Source organism: Tamandua tetradactyla, chromosome 24, assembly GCF_023851605.1.
Source record: "Tamandua tetradactyla isolate mTamTet1 chromosome 24, mTamTet1.pri, whole genome shotgun sequence".
Classification (NCBI taxonomy): Eukaryota; Metazoa; Chordata; class Mammalia; order Pilosa; family Myrmecophagidae; genus Tamandua; species Tamandua tetradactyla.
The window spans coordinates 28,190,033-28,216,472 of NC_135350.1; the positions used below are offsets into that span (position 1 = coordinate 28,190,033).

Consider the following 26,440-nt stretch of genomic DNA (forward strand, 5'->3'; position numbering starts at 1 on the left):
CCTTGTATTTGTTGCTAATCCTGCTCTACTGTGACTTTGGCTCTTAAACATCAGTAGATTGCAGGAGATTTTACTTTATATTTCCATCACAGCTTCCTATCTTTTTGCATTGCTCCAGGACTCAGCAAATACTCCACAATAAAGAACTGGTGATGAGTTTGGGATACCCTAGTTTACAGTCCCTCATGCTAAATTTTATGGCCCTCAAAAACTATACTAATTTTTTCCTTCCCAATCTTTAGCCATTGTCCAGACTTGATGAATACCCACAGGGAAGAAAAGAGTTTCAATCTCAGCTTGCATATGAAAGGCTCTTCCCTTTCTTGAATTTAGTATAAAAAGTCCTCTTTGTGTCCAGAAATCTTTGATATCTTTAAAACTATGATTTTAACATTTTATCCTTTTATTAAAAGTTGGTGCTATAGTAGTAATGTCTACCAAAACCCACTAATTGGTGGAAGTCCAAAACATGCTAATACAAAGAGCTCTTTAGAAATATATAGTCACTCATCATTTTAAACATGTAAATTTACCAGGAAAATATGATGATTCGAAATTTGTATGCATAGCTCCAAATATATGAAGCAAATTTTGATATAACTACGAGGAGAAACAGACAAATTCAACAGTAAAAGTAAACCTAAAGAAAGTAGAATAAATGAAATAATAAAAACAGAAAAGAACTAAGTATCAGAATAATACAAAATAGAAAAACAGCAAAGCCAAAGGTTAGTTATTCAAAAAGATGAATGGAATTGATTACCCAATGGTGTTAGTGATCAAGAAAACATGAAAAGTGGCATAAATAACACATCAAAAATAAAAAAGGCACCTCTACAGGCTTTGAAGCAATAAACAGTTTTTTTTAAATATATTTGGAATTTGAAAAATTAGGTGAACATTTTCAATTACAAAAGAGAACAGAATCCAGATATACTATCTAAAATATCCAGTGTTCAACCAAAACTTACCAGGTATGCAAAGAAACAGGTATGACCCATACTTAAGGTGGGGGAGAAGTCAGTAGAAATTTACTCTGATTAAGGACATCCATTTTATTTAGCAGATTAAGACTTCAATGGAGCCATTATAAATATGTTCAGATTATTAGTTTGGACTTATGTTTAAATAATTAAAGGAAAATATACTGACAAAGAATCAATAGATAGAGTATCTCAATAGAGAAATAGAAATAAGCAAACAAAACAAAAGAATCAGAAAGAATTCTAGAGTTATTAAGTATAATAATGTAAACTAAAAATTCAACAGCTGTACTCAATGGCAGATTTGAGACAGTAGAAGGACAGAAGCAGTGAACTAAAAGAGCAGTAGAAATCATCAACACAGAGAAAAAAAGATACAGCAAAAATTAACACTTTCAGAGATCTATGGGACAATATCAAGTATTCCAGCATATGTGTAATGAGAGTCCTAGAGAGGTAAGAATGAAAGGAGCAGAAGAAATAGTTGATGAAATAATGGCTGAAATTCAAATTCAGTGAAGACCTTTAATCTACAGATGCAGAAAACTCAATGAACTCACATAAGGTGACTATAAAGATAATCACACTTGGATACATCATAATCAAATGAGCTTCAAGTGGGATATATATATATATAAATGTATATATATGTATATACAAAGAGAGCTATCCTTGAACACTTCAGCATCAAATGGTGAAAGATAAAGACAAAGAGAACATGTTGAAAGAAGCAAGAGAAAAATGATTTATTACACACAGAAGAAATAATATGATTAGCTGTAGGTTTTGCATCAGAAACAAGTAGAGGCGCAAAGTTAGTGAAACGAAGTATTCAAAATGCTGGGAGGAAAAAGCAAGTCAACCAAGAATTCTGTATTCAATGAAATTATCATTCAAACATAAAGGTGGAATAAATATGTTCCCAGATCTTTACCATAGTAAACGTTATTCTGAGACTAAAACTGAACTTCAGTATTTATATGCGATGTGCTGCAGCATGGGAGAGAACTTATGGGTGGATGCTCCATTCCTTGCTGGGGCTGAAGGGCTGTGGAGTGAGTTGCTACACAGTGCGTCACGGGAACACAGGTGCAGGCACAACGTAGATTTTCAGAATGTGACCGCTTTAATACTTACATGGTACAAAGATCCAAAAAGGAGGTGTAGAAATCCCTTTGCAGCCAGGCTCCTGGAGAGGCCAACAGCTCAGGTTAGGATTGGTGGATGTAGTCTCGTATGCCCCACTTCATGTTGGAGAGGAGAGACAACTGTGCTGTGTGAGAGCAGGGTGCTTTTACAACTGAGAGGAGGGGACCCTGACACAGAGAGTTTCTACCCTGTTTGTTCTGAGTTTCAGGTTTACATTGTGGTCAGGCTGTTCCATTAAAACCAACATTTCCCCATCCCGAGCCTTGAAATGGAAACATATTGAAACATCTGCTCATAGAAGAAAAGAAGGGATAGTGAGTAAGAGTTGTGACATGGCCCCTAGGTGTGTCCATGACTTTCTCAGCAGCTGCACTTGGTTATTATAGGCAGAGATGGTGAAGTGGAGGATGCTGGCAGATTCCCCTATTACCTCAAATGCTGATGGCACCACTTTGTCTTTCTTTCTTTCTTTTGCATTGAAATGAGCTTTTATTGAGTTGTAAAATTATCTAACTTTTTTTTTTATAGAATCAGATATCAATCTGTTTTACATATGAACTCATTTAATCCTCACAAAACCTTACACATAAGTGTTGTTATTTTCTGCACTTTACTTTACGGATGAGCAAACTGAAGCTCACAGAGGTTATGTCGCTTACCCAAAGCCACATAGCTGATAATAGCAGATATTTGGAATGCAGAAAGCGCAGAGCTAGAGTCTACACTCTTGGCCAAAACACTATCCTGTCTATCAGAAATAATTAACACTTCAGAATTTTTTTCATAAAGAAAAAATAGAAATGAACAGATTTCAAAAGGATAGATTTTGTTATATTTTGAAAAAATTTGAGAAAAACAAGGTTGAAAAGTTTTCGTTGAGATCATTAGCTGATGTTTTAAGGCATTTATGGTACAGCAATTATATGGTATTTTATATTTAATTTAGTTTAGAATTATATTATAGTTATTACTATCAGGTTGGTTTATGTTGATTTAAAATGTTAACATGACAGATCATATAAAGAGTCATAAGTGAGGTTTGATTCCCAAACCATGGACTCAAAAAAAAAGAACCATAAGTGAGGAAAGGAGAAGCCTTTTAACTTCATCAGAGTCTATTAAAAATTAAATAAGCAGTTGAATTTTAAGGATTAGTAAAGTGTACTCACATATAATAGTAAAACAGGAATAGTTTTGTTGATCAGTACTCTTATTTCTTATAAAAATCGGTTTTCATTATTAAATTTGAAAATGAAAGTTTTATCTATATTATGTTGGCTATTTTTTTTAAGAACATGGGCCGAAATTTCCTAGTTGTTTCTAATTTTTGACAATTGAATTTACATTATAGAAGGACAAAGATATAGTGATTTTATTTTAAGTTTCTATTTTTAAAATTAAAATTTTCATATTTTTCTATTTATTCCTTGCTTAGTATCAATATCTTCTTGGATATTTTTAATATAGCATATTTATGACATCTTTTTGAATTTTTTCAGGATATTCCAGCACCAGGCAGCTATGATGTTCAAAAATCATATGACATGTCACAGGGTAAACATAAATACATGCCACCCCGTAGTTTGGTTGCTAAAAGAAAACATGCCTCCTTTCTTAGCGCAACTCCTCGGTATATGGAAAAAATGATCGATGGACCAGGTAAGTCTAAGCAGTTCTTTGTAAACTGTGAAAAAAAAATCTAAGGTTTTAATGTTAAAATAGACAATTCTAAACATTTGTTCACATTTTATTATGCTTCTTCTAAGTAGGAAAAAGAAACAATATTTGCTGAAGTGTACTTTTTTACATTTTTTCAAGTATATGATTTGTTTGAGGTTTTATGTCTTTCATTTTGACTAAGGACAATTTTATTAAAGTTAATGGAGTCATCTAGCGTTCCACTGGGGACCCCTCTTAATGTGCTAAAGTTGTAAGAGGAGCAAGGCATTTAGCCCTGATTTAGAAAATCAGTCATATAGAAGATGCACATCATGCAAATTTCATGGAATTGTTTTTATTTTTCTCAAGTATCAAGAAAACAGTTATAATAAAAAGATAAACATTTATTTTGGATGTTAAAATTCTGAAAATAATTTTGATTTAAAACATTGGGATTTGGTCAGCTCTTGGTAATAGTGCTCTTGGTCCGAAAATGAATGCAAAAATTTTCTGAAAAATGAGTATTATATTTCACACAGAAGAACTACGTACAGGCTGGGAATTATAGTTTTCAACAATAATTTACAAATTTGTTTCCACTAAACAAACAAACTTTGTTATGAAATTTTTACGCTGTTTTTCATGAAAACCCAAAGCAGGAGAATATAACCCAGAAAGCAAACAGGAATGCTTAGGGAGCCTGAATGAGATCTATAGACACTTGCTTTGTGTTTCATTGCATTTTAAGAATCAAGGGTATGCCGTCTTGAAGGTCTATTTTAAGCCATAATTTCACTTGCTTTATTTCATCTTCTCATGAATTATTGTACCAGTTTTTTTTTTATTGTGTCAGGTTGTCTGTTTATAAAGTGGGATTCAAAATTCCTCTGTGTGTCTCTGACACAGTCAATATGTGGTCAGCCAGAAGTCATGCAGGGAAATTATTCCTTTGAAGTCTGGAATTATCATGACCACCAAATAAAATCAATCAACCAATCAAATAACAGATATATGCCTGATTCAGGGTCACTTAAAGTAGATAATAGGGAGCTTTATGTTTCCTGAAGAAATTTCCTGATCTCCCAACTAAAATAATTCCTGACAATTTTTTTCATTTTGTCTTTTCTCCATAAAAGTTCTTGCAGGTGGAATGCATAATAAGTTTCAGTTAGGTGCCAGGATTGGCACTGTGACTTTGCATTGCTGCCGTATTTAGTCTAGGGCAACTAAATTTGCTAATTGTTTCAGCAGTTTCTATTTTACAAAATTGAGATAATATTTGCTTCTACTTAACTCTCATGAGAGTACTAAAATTAATAAGACATATTTAAAAGTCATTTTCAGTACATCTGAAGCTCCTGAGAAGTGTAAAATTTTATTATAATGTGGAACATGTTTTTTCTTAATGTCAAGCCAATAGCTTCCTAAAGAATTTGGGCGGAGAGGAGAATGTCTTCATTATGAATACAGTTATTTTTTGGAAGTCAAAGGCTGTCAAAGATTCTCAAAGTCACTATAAAACTGTCAGAGAGCAGGCTAAATGAAAAGAGTTTCACTTTGGTTAATACTAGCAATCCATTAAATTTACCATTGGAATGATAATAGAAATCCCACTCACCTCCAAAAAACAATATGAATTAGTGATGCTATTATCTGCTAACATGGTATATAATAGTTGATTTCCTCTGATATATGCAAATATTGTAGTAATTACAAAATTCTTCAGTATTTTATATTTATCTTAAAGTATACAGTCCAAATTATGGTTTTAGCCTAGTTTTATTTAATAGGTCAGCCAACTAATATCCATGCTTTATTTTGGTAATTGACGATGATCTTCCATTTGTCCAAACTCTATTATGTTGATCTAATCAAGGAAAAGAGGTGTGATATTATCAACCCTTTAAATAGAACCCTCATTTCAAAGTTGATTTTTATTTAGGTCAGGATTTTTATTGAACAATCTGGCGAAGATTCTTTTTAATATGCACAAACCAATGGGTCTTTCTGCTCTAAAACGATGGTTTATTTTGTTTGTAATTCTTTGACAGCATGTATCTTCTTCTAGGGACAACTAATATTAAGTCCTTTGATTTAAAAAAATAATAATTTCTATATAATCAAAAGACAAAAATAATAGTTCTATTTGTTATTGCTTTCTGTCAGTATTTATCCTGTGATTCACCTTTTCATATATCTTTTTAGAAATAAAATAAGAGAAAAGTATTTCTTTACCCTATTGTTTGTCATTTAAACCCTGGTATTTTTTGTTTTTTATTATTTTTATTTATTTATGTATTTTTAAACACTGATATTTCTGCTTTACTTCAGTATAAGTGGAAAGGACCTTTTGGAATTGAATGTCAGAGTCCTTAAATTTTAGAAAAATCTGTTGTATTATTATGTATATATAAATATATATTGAAATGAAGCTCATAAAATTGTTTGACTTAATTTATAGGGTACAATATACATATTTGTTACTTAGGTCATGGTATTAATAATAAGAATTGAGTGCTTTGTCTTATAGAACTTAAAGAAAATATATATCCTCTCTCTATCTATAAATAGAATAGTTGGTAAGTCAAAATTGATTACTGGGTATCTTACATTTGTAGGTTAGAAACTGAGGTCAATAAGCACATGCATACTTTTCTTCTCTTCATGGGAATTACAAACTTATATGACAGTCATTTCAGTCCCTCAACACTTAGCCATGCATCTATTTCAAATTATCTTAGAACTTCTGTTTCTTAAAAGATATGGAAGTGGTTTTTTTTAATTCATAAATGAAGTCTTTTCTTTAACTACATGTATTTAAAAAGGATAAAACTCATTTTCATTAGTCTAAATTAAAGTGGGAAATAGTGTATTTACAGTTAGCATACTATGTACTAATAAATGTTGTGTATCAAGTAAAAACACATTAAAATCATTTAATGAAGAGATTATTAAATGAGGTGTATCACATTATAAAGCAATCTTCTTTTATTATACCAAGTTTTAATTCATGAATATGTAAATGATTTTGTGACTGATCCAACTCAGGTAAAGTATTGTTAGGTAGAAAAATACTTAATACTTTATCTTTCATATTGGTTTGTTTTGAACATTTAGAGAAAGGAGAAAATTTAGCAAATTTAAAATGAAAATGGATGGAAACATTGTTGAGAGTATTGAAATCTGGGTGCTCTCATACATCATGGTGAAAGTGTAAATTGATGGCAATGTTTCTCAGAGACAATTTGGCAGTATGTTTCAAATATGCATGCATTTGAGCCAGAAATTCTGCTGTTGGAATTTTACCCTAAGGAAATAAGTTTGAAGGGTATTCATGAGAGAACAGTAATCATGAAGCGTTTATAACATCTTAAAGAAAAATGGGGTTCATTTTGATATATTGACCAAATGGTATGCTATGAAAATTTTGATGACAGTATATATTTTTTAAACTTGAGAAGCTCTTGGTAACAAGATAGAACTCACTCAAGTACTCAAACAAATAGGTACCAAGAGGCTCTTATGTATTAAGCACCATTCTAGGGACTGGTATTATAGTAGTCAACAAATTACAAAATTTATTTTTTTCATATAGCTTAATTTCAGACATAGAAGACATTTAATAAATGAATAATGAGACAAACAGACAGAAAGGTGAAAAAGAAAAGAATCCCAGGTTGTTATAAATGCTGTAGATAAAAGTAAGAGAGAAAGGGCGTATTGGTAGTTCAGCGGGGTTTGTGCATTGTTTTCCACAAATGTTATCAGGGAAGCAACTCCTCACAGGAAAGTAATATTTGAATAACAGCCTTAGGGTTGTTAAAGAGTTTGCTTTTGTTTTTCATTTTTGTTGTTTTCTCTATAGGAATATATGCTGCTTTATAGTAAGAATATTTTAAAGTTTTAATTAAAAAAACCAAGTTCAAAGTACTATTTATATTGAAAAGCAAATATTTAAATGAAGGATAGACTCAGCAGAAAATAGAATAAGACAACAATGATATCCTGAATGTTCCTTATCAGGTACAGAGATTTACTTCACCCAGAAGTATAGATCATTTATCATGAAGATGACATTGTGATTTCTGAGTTACATTCCCACAGGAAATTATTTTAAGAAACAAATATAATTTATTTTAGAAGTTAGTTGAACATATCCCATGAAGGTAGTTTTATTCATTTTTTCAATAAACATAAGCAATACCTTTGATATAAAGATCACTGTACTGTGAAAACCAATTATTTATTCTATTTTCTCAGTGGCTTGTTATATTATAGCTTCAGAAACACACACAGAGTTTATCAAAATGCAGTTCATCGCTTCCGGAGAAGATGGCGGCTTAGTAAGACGCGTGGATCTTAGTTTCTTCTCCAGGACAGCTACTAGGGGAGTAGAAACAATACAGAAAGCGCCCAAAGCCAGAACAGAGATAAAAAAGACAGCGTACCCCATCCTGGAACGGCTGGCTGGCTGAGAGAAGCAGCTCGGGTGAGATCACCGAGGCACGCGGGCCTCACCGGGAGGGGCGGCAAGCGGCCGGAGTCACTCCCTTCCCCCTTCCCGGGCCGGCTGGGAGAATTGGAGAGGCGGTCCCCTGAAACCAAGGCGGCTGGTGCCCACACCACGCGGAGCCCCCCGGACCAACTGAGAGAATTGGATCGGAAACCCCCAGGCCGCGGAGAACGGTGACGGGTGGGGGAGGCCCCTTCCAAACCCGTGACTCCCGGGGAACGTGCACTCTCTCGGGCGGGCCGCTGCCGCTGGCGCCCTCCCGCCACGCTTGTTGCCCAGGGCCGACTAGGAAATTCGGACGGGCTCTTTCCCGGGCTGCAGCGACCAGCAACCCTCCCTGCGTTCGGACCCCGGGCCGGCTCAAGCCGCTTCGGCTAGCGAACCCCCCGGACGGCGAGAGTTTTCCAAAGTTTAAGGTCCCACAGCACCTTTTACTGGTGGGACCCGCAGACAAACGTGTGCCACGAGCGCCACCTACTGGGAAGGATAAGAAAAACAGAACCCAGAGATTTCACAGAAAAATCTTCCAAACTTTTGGATCCAATACCCAGGGAAATCTGTCTAAATGCGCAGACGCCAACAGAAGATAACGGATCACGCTCAAATAATTGAAAATATGGCCCAGTCAAAGGAACAAACCCATAGTTCAAATGAGATACAGGAGCTGAGACAACTAATGCTGAATATACGAACAGAAATGGAAAACCTCTTCAAAAACGAAATCGATAAATTGAGGGAGGACATGAAGAATACATGGGCTGAACATAAAGAAGAAATAGAAAAACTGAAAAAACAAATCACAGAACTTATGGAAGTGAAGGACAAAGCAGAAAAGATAGAAAAAACAATGGATACCTACAATGATAGATTCAAAGAGACAGAAGATAGAATTAGTGATTTGGAGGATGGAACATCTGAATTCCAAAAAGAAACAGAAACTATCGGGAAAAGAATGGAAAAATTAGAACAGGGTATCAGGGAACTCAAGGACAATATGAACCGCACAAATATACGTGTTGTGGGTGTCCCAGAAGGAGAAGAGAAGGGAAAAGGAGGAGAAAAACTAATGGAAGAAATTTTCACTGAAAATTTCCCAACTCTTATGAAAGACCTAAAATTACAGATCCAAGAAGTGCAGCACACCCCAAAGAGATTAGACACAAATAGGCGTTCTCCAAGACACTTACTAGTTAGAATGTCAGAGGTCAAAGAGAAAGAGAGGATCTTGAAAGCAGCAACAGAAAAACAATCCATCACATACAAGGGAAACCCAATAAGACTATGTGCAGATTTCTCAGCAGAAACCATGGAGGCTAGAAGACAGTGGGATGATATATTTAAATTACTAAAAAAGAAAAACTGCCAACCAAGACTCCTATATCCAGCAAAATTGTCCTTCAAAAATGAGGGAGAAATTAAAACATTCTCAGACATAAAGTCACTGAGAGAATTTGTGACCAAGAGACCAGCTCTGCAAGAAATACTAAAGGGAGCACTAGAGTCAGAACCGAAAAGACAGAAGAGAGAGGTATGGAGAAGAGTGTAGAAAGAAGGAAAGTTAGATATGATATATATAATACAAAAGGCAAAATGGTAGAGGAAAATATTATCCAAACAATAATAACACTAAATGTTAATGGACTGAATTCCCCAATCAAAAGACATAGAATGGCAGAATGGATTAAAAAACAGGATCCTTCTATATGCTGTCTACAGGAAACAGATCTTAGACCCAAAGATAAACATAGGTTGAAAGTGAAAGGTTGGGAAAAGATATTTCATGCAAATAACAACCAGAAAATAGCAGGAGTGGCTATACTAATATCCAACAAGTTAGACTTCAAATGTAAAACAGTTAAAAGAGACAAAGAAGGACACTATATACTAATAAAAGGAACAATTCAACAAGAAGACATAACAATCATAAATATTTACTCACCGAACCAGAATGCCCCAAAATACGTGAGGAATACACTGCAAACACTGAAAAAGGAAATAGACACAAATACCATAATAGTTGGAGACTTCAATTCACCACTCTCATCAATGGACAGAACATCTAGACAGAGGATCAATAAAGAAATAGAGAATCTGAATATTACTATAAAGGAGCTAGACTTAACAGACATTTATAGGACATTAAATCCCACAACAGCAGGATGCACCTTTTTCTCAAGTGCTCATGGATCATTCTCAAAGATAGACCATATGCTGGGTCACAAAGCAAGTCTTAGCAAATTTAAAAAGATTGAAATCATACACAACACTTTCTCGGATCATAAAGGAAGTTGGAAATCAATAATAGGCGGAATGCCAGAAAATTCACAAATACGTGGAGGCTCAACAACACACTCTTAAACAACGAGTGGGTCAAAGAAGAAATTGCAAGAGAAATTAGTAAATACCTTGAGGCAAATGAAAATGAAAACACAACATATCAAAACTTATGGGATGCAGCAAAGGCAGTGCTAAGAGGGAAATTTATTGCCCTAAATGCCTATATCAGAAAAGAAGAAAAGGCAAAAATGCAGGAATTAACTGTTCACTTGAAAGAACTGGAGAAAGAACAGCAAACTAATCCCAAAGCAAGCAAAAGGAAAGAAATAACAAAGATCAGAGCAGGAGTAAATGAAATTGAAAACATGAAAACAATAGAGAAAATCAATAAGACCAGAAGTTGGTTCTATGAGAAAATCAATAAGATTGATGGGCCCTTATCAAGACTGACAAAAAGAAGAAGAGAGAGGATGCAAATAAATAAGATCAGAAATGGAAGAGGAGACATAACTACTGACCTCACAGAAATAAAGGAGGTAATAACAGGATACTATGAACAACTTTATGCTTATAAATACAACAATTTAGAAGAAATGGACAGGTTCCTGGAAAGACATGAACAACCAACTTTGACTCAAGAAGACATAGATGACCTCAACAAACCAATCACAAGTAAAGAAATTGAATTAGTCATTCAAAATCTTCCTAAAAAGAAAAGTCCAGGCGGTTTTATGGACCTTAAACCTAAAGCAAGAACACTGAAGAAGGAAATAAATAAATGGGAGCTCCTCAAAATTAAACACTTTTTTGCATCAAAGAACTTCATCAAGAAAGTAGAAAGACAGCCTACACAATGGGAGACAATATTTGGAAATGACATATCAGATAAAGGTCTAGTATCCAGAATTTATAAAGAGATTCTTCAACTCAACAACAAAAAGACAGCCAACCCAATTACAAAATGGGAAAAAGACTTGAACAGACACCTATCAGAAGAGGAAATACAAATGGCCAAAAGGCACATGAAGAGATGCTCAATGTCCCTGGCCATTAGAGAAATGCAAATCAAAACCACAATGAGATATCATCTCACACCCACCAGAATGGCCATTATCAACAAAACAGAAAATGACAAGTGCTGGAGAGGATACGGAGAAAGAGGCACACTTATCCACTGTTGGTGGGAATGTCAAAGGGTGCAACCACTGTGGAAGGCAGTTTGGCGGTTCCTCAAAAAGCTGAATATAGAATTGCCATACGACCCAGCAATACCATTGCTGGGTATCTACTCAAAGGACTTAAGGGCAAAGACACAAACGGACATTTGCACACCAATGTTTATAGCAGCGTTATTTACAATTGCAAAGAGATGGAAACAGCCGAAATTTCCATCAACAGAAGAGTGGCTAAACAAACTGTGGTATATACATACGATGGAATACTATGCAGCTTTAAGACAGGATAAACTTATGAACCATGTAATAACATGGATGGACCTAGAGAACATTATGCTGAGTGAGTCTAGCCAAAAACTAAAGGACAAATACTGTATGGTCCCACTGATGTGAACAGACATTAGAGAATAAACTTGGAATATGTCATTGGTAACAGAGCCCAGCAGGAGGTAGAAACAGGGTAAGATAATGGGCAATTGGAGTTGAAGGGATACAGACTGTGCAACAGGACTAGATACAAAAACTCAAAAATGGACAGCACAATAATACCTAATTGTAAAGTAATCTTGTTAAAACACTGAATGAAGCTGCATCTGAGCTATAGGTTTTTGTTTTGTTTTGTTTTGATTTGTTTTGACTTTACTATTATTACTTTTATTTTTGTCTCTATATTAACATTCTATATCTTTTTCGGTTATGTTGCTAGTTTTTCTAAACCGATGCAAATGTACTAAGAAATGATGATCATGCAACTATGTGATGATGTTAAGAATTACTGATTGCATATGTAGAATGGTATGATTTCTAAATGTTGGGTTAATTTCTTTTTTTCCGTTAATTAAAAAAAAAAAAAGAGAGAAGGGGTAATTGGAGCTGAAGGGATACAGACTGTACAACGGGACTGGATATAAAAACTCAGAAATGGACAGCACAATACTACCCAATTGTAATGCAATTATATTAAAACACTGAATGAAGCTGCATGTGAGGTATAGGTTTTTTTTTTCTTTCTATTAATGTTTTAATTCTTATTCTGTTGTCTTTTTATTTTTTTATTTCTTTTTCTAAATCGATGCAAATGTACTAAGCAATGATGAATATGCAACTATGTGATGTTATTAAGAATTACTGATTGCACATGTAGAATGGAATGATTTCTAATTGTTTTGTTAATTCTTTTTTTAATTAATAAAAAAAAAGAAAAAAGAAAAAAAAATGCAGTTCATCCCTCTTGCTGAATGCTGTTAACCTATTGCAATAAATATGTAAAATTTTTGTTGTTTTTTATAGCTTCTAAAGTCCTTTTGTGCTGTTAAAATGCAAGGTAATTCTGAGTGTAGGCAAAAATCAGTTAGATCATTTGGGAGAGTCAGTGTTTCCATATCATTATTCAAAATAGTAGAAATTATAGTATCAAAACAGCTAACTTTGTCAGTTTTCTATTTCTATTTCTGTTTCTTTGGAAACTTTATGTATATTTCAATTAAATTCTAATTAATACATAATCAGTTAATGGTCTAAGGCACTAATTGTGCATATATTGTAGATAAAATTATCCCATATATAGTATACAGATTACTAGTTTTTGAGTTAGAATGCTATATTTTACTTTCTTAATACTAAAGAATCTTTGAAGACCATGGGCAAAGCTTCATTTGAGAAGGAATGATTGAATCTGCAAGGGATATAAGAGAGAGCTGATGCAACAATATTTTAGAATCATAAAAGGTAATAGAATCAAAGTCTAATGTAGAGTGATTAGCCTTAAAGCAGAAGGGCAAAAGGTAGACTTTGTTTATTGAGATGAGAGACAAGATGTAAAGAATGACTTCATATATATCTATGTATATGCTCTTATCTCAAACATTTTGTGGATATGATCTTTGTCTAATGGCATGAATTATAAATGGAAAATATAAAAAGCCCACAGGGTTTTAAAAGAATGATAACAGATTGGACCAGGAATGACAGACACAGTATAAAATGAAAAGAAGCCTTTGGATTCTCATATTTCTAGGCAGGAAGTAGGCTGGAAAACCTGCTCGTTGCTAGCATAGGCTACCTTTTATGGAAAAGAAGGATGATTCAAGGAACAGAACCAAGAGCTCTTAGGTAAAGCCAAGAAACATTAAACAATTGAAGCCTAATCAGTGGACTGGCAACATGTGCACAGCTGGATTTGAATTACTGTGAGCCCATGACTGCCATGTGTCACCTGCTTTTCATCCTTTTGAACAGGAATGTTGATAGCATTTATCCTATGCCTATTCTACTGTTAGTCTGTTGGATAGGTGTGGGGAAGATTATCTGTCCTTTTAGTTCAGGGTCTTTAAATTGAGAGGTCTCATATGCAAAGAACTACAACAGGGAAGCATCATCTACACCTGAACCAGAATTTAACGACAAGATCCTGAACTTCAAGTTAATACCATAATGGGGATGAAAGATAGGGCTCTTCAGAGAAGGATTTTGTATATTTTGCACATGTGAAGGTATAAAATATTATGTCCAGAGAGTGTACTGTGGAAGATTGTATTTTCCAAACATGGTTGTCAACAATATATCTGATCCTGTATGTTCTTTTAGTGTGAAGTTGGCACAGATTTTATGGTACAGTGGAGTCTATTTTTCATCTCCTGCATGGACCTTTGGTACTGGTTTGACTTATAGGGTATGGCAATAGTGTAACTATATCACTTCCAAAGCTACAACATAAAAGTGCCATGCACTTTTGGATGGTTTGTTTGGAATGCTTTCTCTTGAAAATAGCCTTCATGCTGGGCAAAAGCTATGGAGCCTGTGAATCATGGAGAGAAAGTCTGTCATCAGTCTCAGCTGAGCTCCAAACCAATAGCCAGAACCAACTTGCCAACCTTGGAAGTGAGCTATTTTGGAAATGGATCTTCCAGTCTCCAGTCAGGCTGCCCCTGCTGATGTCTGTAGAATAGAAATGAGCCTTTCCCAGAGTCCTACCCAAACCATAGATTTATGAACAAAATAAATGATTGACATTGTTATTTCAGTCACTAGGGTTTTAGTAGTTCTTTATGCAGCAATAAATAACCAGAACAAATTATTATCAGAGAAAGAAGACAAGTGAAGCCAGATAGCCAAGTGTTCAAAGTAAAAATATGGAATGATTGGCTGTGGTGGGCAAAATAAGACTGAAGTTTACATTCTTAAAGGTAATGTGGTCTAAGGATAGAATCTTGATACTCTGTATAATGAATATATCCCAGATGTGGCCATTATTACAACTGAAGTAGAATTAAGATTAAGGTCAAGCCCAGGATTTGAATGACCATTAACAATAATATTGAACTCTCCAAGAGTAATATTTGAAAGCATGGTTTAATGAAATGATTTACTTTTTAAAATCATCCAAGAAAATGAAAGAGAACATTAGAATTGGATAAATAATATCCACAAAGAAGAAAAGAGTTTAATTTGAATAAATTGATCATCAATGTAGAAATGTGTTATATCTGAATAGGAGTTTCAAGGAAAGGAATACCATGTCTAAGGATGTACAAAATTTATAAAAAGGGATTTAATAGAGCTGTTTAAAAATGTCGGGTTTAAAAAACCAACATTTTCTATGTACCTTATACTTAAGAGTAACAAATGCTATTAAGGTTGTATTCTGGCTATGTACTGTTCTAGAAATAATCATTTTGGAAATGCAAAAAGAAGTCAATTAATTAAAGCAGCTATAAGATAGGTTAGTGATTTTTTTTCCTCAGAGTTTTGTTTTTAGACTGGGCCTTGAGGGAAATGTATAAAGTATACCAGAAGCTCTTTACATCTTAAAAAGTCCTGTATTGATAACCTAAGCGTGGTGGCTGCCAGAATAAAGCATTGTTTGATATTCCATTTAATCATAACAATGTAAGTCATTAAAGTAAAATTAATAAGATGCATCTCAATAAAAGTGAGGAATGATAATTGGACAAACTTGGTTTATATAGTGCCGTTTAATGTGATTCTCTCATTCTTTCATTAATTCATCCATTTAGAAAATGCAGTGAGCAGCTAATTTGTACCAGGCAGTGCCTAAATTTCTGACAGTAAATAGTGTCAAATGATAGACATTTTCTGCAATATTGGAGTTTAAAATATAATAAGATTTTTAAAAGAGTTATAGTTTGCAATTATAATTTGTCTACATGTTTAGTTTTGTAATATTGTTACAAATTTAAAAGTACTTTGATTACACTTTTTCTATTCATTAAAACATAAGTTAAACTATTTTCTGAAGGCATTTGAATATTTAATAAAAACCCTTTGTGATACTCAACCATAAAGGACAAAAATATATTGGTTGTAGATATCAATAATATTATGTGTGTCCAGACTGGGCTGTTATATTATATTACTGTTTTTATTCCTTTATGGTCTCATATTTGTATGTTGTAATAATTTAATGGTATGAGTATATGCAATTAAATTTAGAGCACATTCTATTAAAAGCAATTTAATGTACTAGGATAAACATGGGTCTGGATTCCAATAGAATGCATTCTAATTAGAATTTAGTAGCTGAATGACCTTAGTCAAGTACTTCACTATTCCAAAGAGAAGATTTTCAACTCCAGAAAGGAAATTATTAATATTTACCTCATAAAGTTGCCATGAAGTTTAAATTAAAAATGTATTTGAAGTTCCTAGCATACTACCATAACATAGTAAGTGCTCGATAAAGTTAATTTCTTTCTTTTCAACTTTTTTTTTGTATTTTTTTAAAGTTTTGACTGCACAGTTATGCAGAGTGCAACTTGAAAAAAAATGTTGATTATGAAATCTGAATATTCAAATATAAATTTGTTTTTATCCAGGAAGCCCATTTTTCCCCATGAGGTGTTTATGATATTCATAATATATAATTTTATGCTCTTTCTTCTTTCTCTTTCAAAATACCAATTATCCTAAAAAAGTTCATGTAATATCTTTTCCTCATGCATTCCTTGAGTAAATACTGCAGCACCCAGTCTTGTCTTTATGTTTTGATGTTTTGGAATTAAGAATGATCAGAAACAACCTGTCTTCACAAGAACTTGTGAAATCCCTGATTGCAGTAAAGTAACTGAGTTGCTAGTGAGTGTCTCTAGAATCAACTTACCGCTATGTATCTTTATTTTTTTCAATAAAGTATTTAGTTTTCAATTAAAAAAAGAAACAGGTTAATGAGAAGAGAAATAGTTTTTGAGACTTGAGTGAAGGAGCAGGCAACAACAAAAAGATCCACAGGTAATCCAGATATTAGAATTATGAGAAGTGGATTTACAGAACCATTAGAGGGTTTTGAGAAGAGTAACATGCTGTGATAGGCTTAGTTTGGGGAATAGACTGTACACGGTCATAGATGGAAGCAGGGACCAGTTATGTGATTGCAATGGTCAAGACAAGAATTTATGATGACTTGGGTTGGATATTGACATTGGAGGGAGGGGTTTGGTGTAGTCAGATTGCGTATGTTTTGAGTAGACACAGCCAAGAAGATTTGTTGAAGTATTATATGTGGGATTTGAAAGAGAAGTGTCAAGCATCACTCTTAAGATTTTTAGCCCAAGCACCTGAAGAATGACAATGATATTTATTCTAATAGGAAAGACTGGGGAAGAATAATAATGGGTGGGGATTTGGAAAATAAATATATTAAGAATGAACATTCTATAAACAACATTCTAATAGATAAACAACAATATACACAATGTAAAAGGAACATATTTAAAATCTGGAGTTTATTTTGAATAAGAACAGAAAATACTCACAATTATAGGTGTCAAATGCAGCTATTTATTAATTAAAATATGAACATTATGCAATATCATACATATATTGCAAGCTGAAGACCACATAACTACTTTGATAATCCTTTTAAATGAAATATATTATCTTACATACAGAGAAATATACAAATATATGTATAGCTCAGTGAATTATTACAAAGTGAACACTCCATATAACCATCACCCAGCTCAAGAAATAGAACTCTACTTCATGTCCTTCCCAATCATCACTTCCTCTCTTCTTTCTGACTTCTGATCGGTTTATACATTTTTTTAAACCTTATGTAACTAGAACCATGGAGCTCTATTCTCATGGAGCTTATATACTAATTTGCACAGTTTTCACTCCACGTTAATGACATATAAACTGGAACTTTAAGATTATGCATTTTGGATTGGATTGTGCAAAGAAGAAAAGGCTCATGCCAATTGGAGAACTGACAAAGTAAAGGCCTTGATACTATATTGATACATAATTAAACAAAATACAGTTATATATTTTAGATTGAAAGAAGATATTTAAGATGTGTTTCCTTGTTCCAAAGGGCATTTTCAGTTAACTAACCGACGTGTGGTCATGATAGCTTGGTATAAGTGGATGTCTTTGTTTCAAGACTGAAAATAACCATAGTTGACTTAGATATTAAAGGATAAAGGATAGAACTTGTATTTAACTGCAATATCATACATTGTTCTATTCTTATTAGTTGCTAATAGTTGCTTTTCTGATGAGTTTTCCTGGTAGTAGGTCTATATATTAAAAAGTAACATTGTACCGATATTTCTTGCATCAAGATTTTAATTTGTGATACTTGAGAAACATGAGACTACTTAATAGGGTCATTTAAATATTGGGATTTGGAGTTACTTTTATCCACCATTACAGTTCCTATATATTTTCCCAACTATGTTATCTGAAATGATGCTAATGTTATTATTGTTCTTTGGTATTCTTGAATAGAAACCAACTATATTAAAAAAAGAATAGAGTTTTAAATAAAGATTCCACCTTTTGGTGAGGTTTTAGATATACCAAGTGACTGCCTTGATTTAAGCTTTTAAATTTCATTAGAAAAAAAGAACATTCTCCTTCATGATGCTTGCACTTCTTGGGCCATATAAATTGGTCAGTCAATAGATTGAGGAGTTCTGAAGAATTTTAACTTCAGTGAGATCATGATTCCTGGTGACCATACAGAACTACTTGATAGGCTTTGTGTTTCAAATAAGAAAAGAGATATTTATTGAACTATTCTGTGTATGCTCACAGAGTTGAAGGATGAGGTGAATAACTAAGCCCAAGAATAGGAATAGAATCTGAGCAGTACCATCTTGTGAACTGTCTCTTTCTTATGCTCATCTTCAAACTATATTTTATCTTATATAGCTCTGGTCAAGATTCAAATTCCTTGAACAATTATCTGATGGGTTGGCCTAGTTTATATGTTTAATTCTGTGGCAGAAATAAGCAGGGGGCTGTGAATGGCAACCTTGTGAGACCCACGTGAGATGTCAAAGCTTTGATTCCTCAAGGGAAATGGGGTGGCTATTATCAAGGGAGAAAGAGTAGAAGGATGATTGACAAGCAAAGCAATAGGCGTCCGCCATAAATAGATACTCCGTAAATGCTGCCTTTACCTGCCGTTCTCTTTATTCCTTTTCATTTATTTATTCATTAAAATTTCTTTATTAAAATTATTTTATGTGTGTTCTATCACTGTTGTGGGTGTCGTGATTTAAAGGGGCCTCACTAACCATGATCTCTACTTTTAGTTAACTTACCATCTTGAAGAGCTAAGGCAGGTTTATAGGTAAATTTAGATAAATCACTTATCTATAAGAATTAAATAGCAATACAATGAATGTTAAAAGTCAGTTATTAAATATTAGGTAAGAATCTGGTGAGTACACCAAGGGATTAGAGCTTTATTAGTTAACTCATTACTTGAATCCTCTCCTGAATGATAATTTGCATCAGTTTTCCAAGAGAAATAAATACACAAATTATAACAAGTAACATTTTATTTTTATTTTGGGGCCCAAACCCAATGCAGAGCACTTTGATAAAATGGATTGAATAACACCAAGCATGTATTTTTCTTAATCTCTTTTGTCCTAGTCAGCTTTAACTCAAAATAGGCTCATGTCCATACTTGATCCTAAGCAGTGAAAACTCATAGACTGCCTCTTTCTTGTGCTCAGCTTCAAACTGTTTTCCTTCCATTGTGATTCTGGTCAAAATTCAAATTCCTTGAACAATTGCCTAGTTGGAGTTGCATAGTTTATATGCTCAGTGTTATGGTCAGAAGTAAGTCATGCCTGAACATGCTGGGCTGCTAGGAGGATAAATTAATATTTTTAATTTTTATCCTTTATTTTAATCCTTTATTTTATTTTTATCTTTTCACACTACATTTAGCCATTTAGAACTGTGACATTTGTTGGCACTACATTTCTTGAATCTTTGATTACTTTTCAAGTTTATTAAGTTATATTTACATTTTTTTGTCCCTTAAAAAAGCATGTCATTTTAAGGAGTATACACATACACACGCTATTTGCCATCATAGCTCTTGCTCTTAGGGAAAAAAATAAGTTTTTTTCATCATGCTTTAATCATGTTTAAAAAATGTGTTGGTGATTCATAGTCTTTGTTTCTATGATGGTTTTAAGAAGTTGGCTTATTTTTAAAAAGCAATAAAATTGTTTTCTGTTTCTGTGATAATTTTTGTGAAGAATCAATTCCTGAAACATTTCATATAAATGTGGCATAATAGCACAATATTCAAATTATGGCATTTATCAAAGAATTGTCATTATAGGATGCATGCCTCATTCCCTTCATTTAGGATTCACTGATTCATGATAGTCTTATTCAGTTACTCACACTATGCCAGGTACTGTGAGTTCCTTAAAAGTAGAACCTATATCTATTTTCTGTGTGTGTTCCAGAGCCTGGAATGTGTAAAGGATTTAGAGAATATAAAGTGATTCTAAGAATGCATATTCAGATAATTTTTCTTCCTATTCCTTTAATGTGAGTATTGATCTAATTTTTATGTGAACACTCTAATCCTTACATATGTGTAGCAACAAGAGTATCCTGATAATTAGATTTTTTTGGTCTTTAACTATGCTGTACATGCAAATAGTCTTCTTAAGATTTATTATTGTTCATGATCTCTTGTGGATAAAAAAACTGCATTACTAATTTATTTGTTTTCTATTGTGTATTAGGGTTCTCTAGAGAAATAGAATCAATAGGAAATATTAATAAATATAAAATTTATAAAAGTGTCTCACGTAACTGTGGGAACATAGAGTCCAAAATCTGCAGGGCAGGCTGTGAAGCTGATGATTCCAATGGAGGGTCTGGATAAACTCCACAGGAGAGGCTTGCCGGCTAAAGCAGAAAGAGAACCTGTCTCTTCTGAATCCTCCTTAAAAGGCATCCAGTGATTAGATTAAGCATCACTCACTTCCCTTGGCTGATTACAAATGGAATCAGCTGTGGACGTAACCAATGTGATCATGACTTAATTCTATGAAATGTCCTCATAGCAACAGACAGGCCAGCACTTGCCCAACCAGACAAACAGGTACCACCATTTGGCCAAGTTGACACATGAACCTGACCATGACATATAGCTACATGACAAATTCACTTAAACCCTGGCTTAAGCCAACACCATTTATTAGCTCATAGTTCTGTCAGTCAGAACTCTATGTGACTTGGTTGGGTTCTCTGCTTCGCTTCTTAAAATATTGATCAAGCTGGGCTATTATCTGGAGGTTCTAGGGAAAAATCTGCTTCTAAACTCATTCTGTTTTTTTTTTTTTTTTTACTGAATTCAGTTCCTTGTGGTTTTGGCACTAAGGTTCCTGTTGTTTCGTTGCAGGTTGTTGGTCAGTGAGTCTCTCTGAACCCCTGAAAGCCACCTGTAAACTTTTTAATGGGATTGGGACACTACTTCTTAGTGTGCTGGTTACAAGTTCTATGGTTTTGAGGGAGTCAGTCCTAATACAATATTTCATATAAACATTACTATTTTACTGTGAGAATTTGGAAAACATGGAGAATTTCATTAAAACATATATAATTCTACAAGAAACACCTGAGCTTAATAAAATCATTGAAAGCAAGCAGATGTTTCCATATTATGTTGGATAAAAAATACGTAAGATTATCTTTACATTATGACTAGAACACCTGGAAGCTACAAACTGATTTCACAGAGAAATAGACTGGAAAACATGTCAGGGAGGCTTTAGAGGAGGTCTACTCCATGCAGGCATTCAAGACCCACCCTCTACCTCTACCCTCACTGACCTGGAACCATTTTAGACAGTTATGATTGAAAAATATATATATAAATTTGTTTGTCACAGAACCTAGTGTTGCTCTCATAAATACAATTATTTATGTTCTATAAAATTTTAATTTTGATTGATTATTTTCAAATACATGGGGTGACAAATTGTACTGTGAGAGTATCTTGGGTGAATCTACTTTGAAGCGAATTTGAAACAAATTTATTACCAAGTGACTAAAAGAACCCCTCTCTACCCACTTATCTCCCTCCCCCCAATTTAGAGAGGATGCTTGCAAGAGTTCAATAAATTAACAGAATTTCAAATAATAGATTTCAAATATTAGGCCCCATCTTTGAGTTGACCAGGAAGCAAAAAGTGGAGGGGTAGTTTTTAGTAATGGGTCTGTTTCCTATTCCTGGCACAATTTGAAGATAGGGCCAGGAGGGAGGAAGGGGGAGTTAGGTAGGTTAGGCTAATCGCAAAACCAAAGCTGCTGTATGTAATAATGGAATTTATGTAATGAAGGTGTCCTTGAGAATTATGGGGGACGTTACAAAAAAGCGAGTTAACCTTTTTTTTTTTTTCAGTTTCACTATATCGTTGTCACTTAGGGTTCATATTTGTTTACAGAATGAATATAATAGTGGTTTACTATTATATAATAGTGCGTGTGGGGTTTAATATTTATTAGATAGAAAACTGGGAGATCAAAGAGGAGTATTTACGACTCATACTGTCCATGTGGGAAAGACCCTGAGGGAGATCAAAATGGAGAAGCTGTGACCTCCTTGGTCTGCACTATGAGACTTGAGTGAGGGGTACCATAAATAGTTGTGAAATATTCTCTCAGGCATATATATTGAAGGATCAAGATAATATTTACAGTGAGTAATTCAGATACAGGAAATGAACCTGCAGCAAGCCATACCATACAAAGTCTTTCCTAAATGGTAGAGGTTTTTCTAACAAAGATTTGAGGATGAATGTGCTTTCATACAGAGATTGGGGCCTGAGAATAGTGACTTAAAATTGGGACCAGGGGTATAGAAGAGGGAACCACTGATGTGATGTTTCTATTGAACCATGGCAGTGTTCTTCAAAGTGTGGTCCATGTACCAGCAGCATCAGTATCACTTGGAACTTACTAGAAATGCAAATTCTCAGACCCTCTCCCAAACTACTAATACAGGCAGTCTGGGGGTGGGATACAGCAATCTGTTTTTAGGAAGCCTTCCAGGTGGTTCTGATGCATGCTAGGGTTTGAGAACCACTAAACTAAGGCATAGTCATATTTAATTTACAGTCAGAATGCTTCCTCTTTCACATGGTAATTTCCTGTTAGTTATTCCAATCCTTTATTAAAGTTTGAAATGCTTTAGTTATTGCATCTTTAATTGGTAACATTGAAGAGAATAAAGGGTAGGACAGGAGATGGTGAAGGACCCACCATACTTTGAAGAAATTTTAAACGATTGTGAGATAATTCCTACATCCCCTGCACAAGAATATACTATGGGAAGTGAATCATAAAGGTGAAAGAAAAAGGAAGGAAAATACAGTACGGGGTTTTAATATGAGCTTCCTTCTGGGGGTAATCTTAATTCAGAGCAGCACCTAGCCATGTCATTGGCCAAGATACACCTTTGATCTGCACCGGGTTGTATATTTACCATACTGTCTATATGGTTGGTCAAAAGGAATCAAAATACACTAGGAAAAAGTTGTACTAGTTCTTGATATGCCATTGGAGAATGAGAGGGTTTTTATTGAGAATAATATAATATTAACCTTGGGGTTGGGGGACGGTGTGTGGCAAGAAGGAGGAAAGAAGGAAAGGGAAAGAGGAAGATTTTCTTGAGTTGCTTTAATGATTAAACAAAAAAGTGTAGAAATGTGTTGGGGTGAGGGTGGATGGGTAGGTTGTGTATAGGAAAGAGAGATGTTCCTTCCAAGCCCAGGAAATGTAATCATAGATAGTAAAAGAGTCAAAGGATGAAATGTAATGAACTAAATAGCAAAAAAAGGTATAATTAAGAGGATGGGTGAGATATGAAAACTGAGGAGTGTGATATTCTTGAAGTGGCTTTATTTTTTATGTGTTGTCAATACAACTTTCATGGTCAGAAATTATCAGTTTTACAACTTTTACTTAACATCTCAGGAATCAGAAAACCTAATTTCTAATTTTATCTTAATCATTTCCAGGTGGTATAGTGTTACAGTTGAAGACAAAAAAATATGTTTCAGTTAGTTATAATGTTCTTTTTAAGCAAGCCATGTCTAATTTTGTAGAGCAGATCCTCTTTGGAAATGCTACACTATTGTACTAAAATGAAATTAAAAATCAAGCACTTGGAACACAGAACAACAACTCCTTTTTTAATAGACAATACAATAAAAGTTTAAAATAGTTCAATGTAGGATAATTGTTATGCAAAGTATAGCTGGATAATGCAGCAAATTTATTAAAACTCAACACTATATGGTATGATAGTTTTATGTGGTAGCTTTAAGAAGGCTCTTATTATCTAATTTGTTATACTTGTTCAGGCTGCCTTTCAATTAAAACACTTCACAATTTCCTTATTCGTTCTGAAATAGTTTGAAACCCATTAGTATGTCAGCAACTTGTCATTGCTCTCTAATTGCAGTAGATTTCAAGTAATAAAAATTGATTTTTGTAGTGTGCTTTGTAGAGTCAGCATGGATTACCTGAATATGTTACACTTCTCTATAACTTAAAACATTATTCTATGTTGTTAGAAGGCTTCATTTTCTAAGCTTGAGATTGTACACGTGGTTTATTTTTCACTACAGAGTGATTTGCATTTCTAGGAAATGTTATAAAATCTGAAATCCTAGGAAATGCTAAGATATTGGAAATACATATCAAGAGTTTTCTTTTTATACATCAAGCTAAATTATAACAACATTGGTTCAGTGTATCCATCTCTAAAGAACCAGTGCTTTGGAAAGTGTATTTTCTATATAATTTTTATCAGTATTATATTACAAAGCAAAATGGAAAAGATTAAATTATGTATCTCCAGGAGACAATGAAGCCTTGCAGCTTTACCTACTAGTAATAATCAATACCCCTTAAACCTTACACTTTTTAAAATAAAAGAAATTAAATTATTAATTAGGTAAATTTAAAAAATGTTAGGAAATGTATATAAAATATGAGTGTACGTCTCAATGTATTTTTATAAACTGAACACATCCATGTAACCATTATCAAGGTTAAGAAATGGAATATAACAAGCCCTCTTACATCTCCCCCTATCTCTACCACCACTCAAAAGGAATCTCTATTCCAGTTTATGTCACCATTGCTTTAATGCGGCTGTTTTCTTCAAAATTTGTATAAATTAAAGAATATAGTATATACTGTTTTGTGCCGCATTTTCTTGATCTGTTTTACTAGTGATAGAAATTTGGATTGTTTCCAGTTTGAGGCTTTTACTAATAGTGCCACTGTGAACATTTTTGTGTATATGTATATATCTCTTGGTGCCTAGGGATATATGTGTCTTTTGATTATATATCTAGAAGTAGAATTTCTGGGTTATAGGGTTTGTATACATTTAGTATACAAACAGTTCTTCCAAGTTGATGACTTATATTGTCAGCAGAAGTATATAAGAGTTCCAGTTGCTTCACAATTTTACCAACAACGTGACATCAGTCTCTTTAATTTTAGACTTTCTGGTTAAGAAATATTTCACTGTGACTTTAATATGCATTTTTCTGAAAGTTAATGAAATTTAATACCTTTTCATGTTTTTAGGACATTTGGATATTATCTTGTGAAGTCTCTGTTCAAGTCTTTTGCTTATTTATCTATTTGATATATTATTTATCTTACTTTCATTTATTGGTTTGTATGAGTTCTTTATATATTCTGGTTATATTCAATATGGTTATATTTAACATATATATATATATATATATATATATATGTATTTGCCTTTCATTTTCTTTGTGATTTCTGTTGAAGAACATAACCTCTTAATTTTACTACATTCTAATTTAGTCATTTCTTCCCTATGGTTGTTTTTTTTAGCATTCTGTTTAAAAGCTCTTTCCCTATTTCAAGGTTATGAACTTGTTTTTATATTTAAAAAAAAGCTTTCATGTTCTGCTTTTCACAATTATATCTACGGCATTATCTTAAGAAATGTTTCACATTCATTTACAAATGAGGTTATTCCTTTCTTGAGTCTTCCTTGTCTGGCTTTGTTATCAGACTTCCTTGGTTCTTTTCTGGCTTCAAGAAAGAAGAGTTCAGAAGTTTTTAATCAATTATCATTTGAAAATCTCAGTGACTTCAATCAGCAGCATTTTCTTTTTATTTTTTGCTATCGCTCAGTTTTTTATTGTAGTGTTTTTTAGTATTACTTAGTCCTAGATATACCCTAATTTACACTATCTTATCTTATTTGACCAATAAATTATTTAAAATTATGCCTAAAATTTCCAAATGTTTCTAGTCTTAAAAAAATCATCAGCATCTTGGTAATGGATTTTTAACTAAATTGCTTTCTAGTCAAAAAATATGATCTAGTTGCTACTCATTTT

At 33.5% G+C, this 26,440-nt stretch overlaps 1 protein-coding gene across 9 annotated transcripts in view; it reads left to right on the plus strand.

The window, feature by feature from the left end:
* STPG2 (sperm tail PG-rich repeat containing 2) overlaps positions 1–26,440 on the plus strand; it is an 846,203-nt gene that overhangs the window by 390,456 nt on the left and 429,307 nt on the right. For all 9 annotated transcript variants that reach the window (XR_013168349.1, XM_077142787.1, XM_077142790.1 and 6 more), the window contains one exon: positions 3,632–3,791. Coding sequence is in view for 8 of the 9 variants with exons in the window: in XM_077142787.1 (XP_076998902.1) it covers positions 3,632–3,791 (160 nt within the window). In the remaining variant the exon portion in view is untranslated. The remainder of the gene's footprint in view (positions 1–3,631; positions 3,792–26,440) is intronic.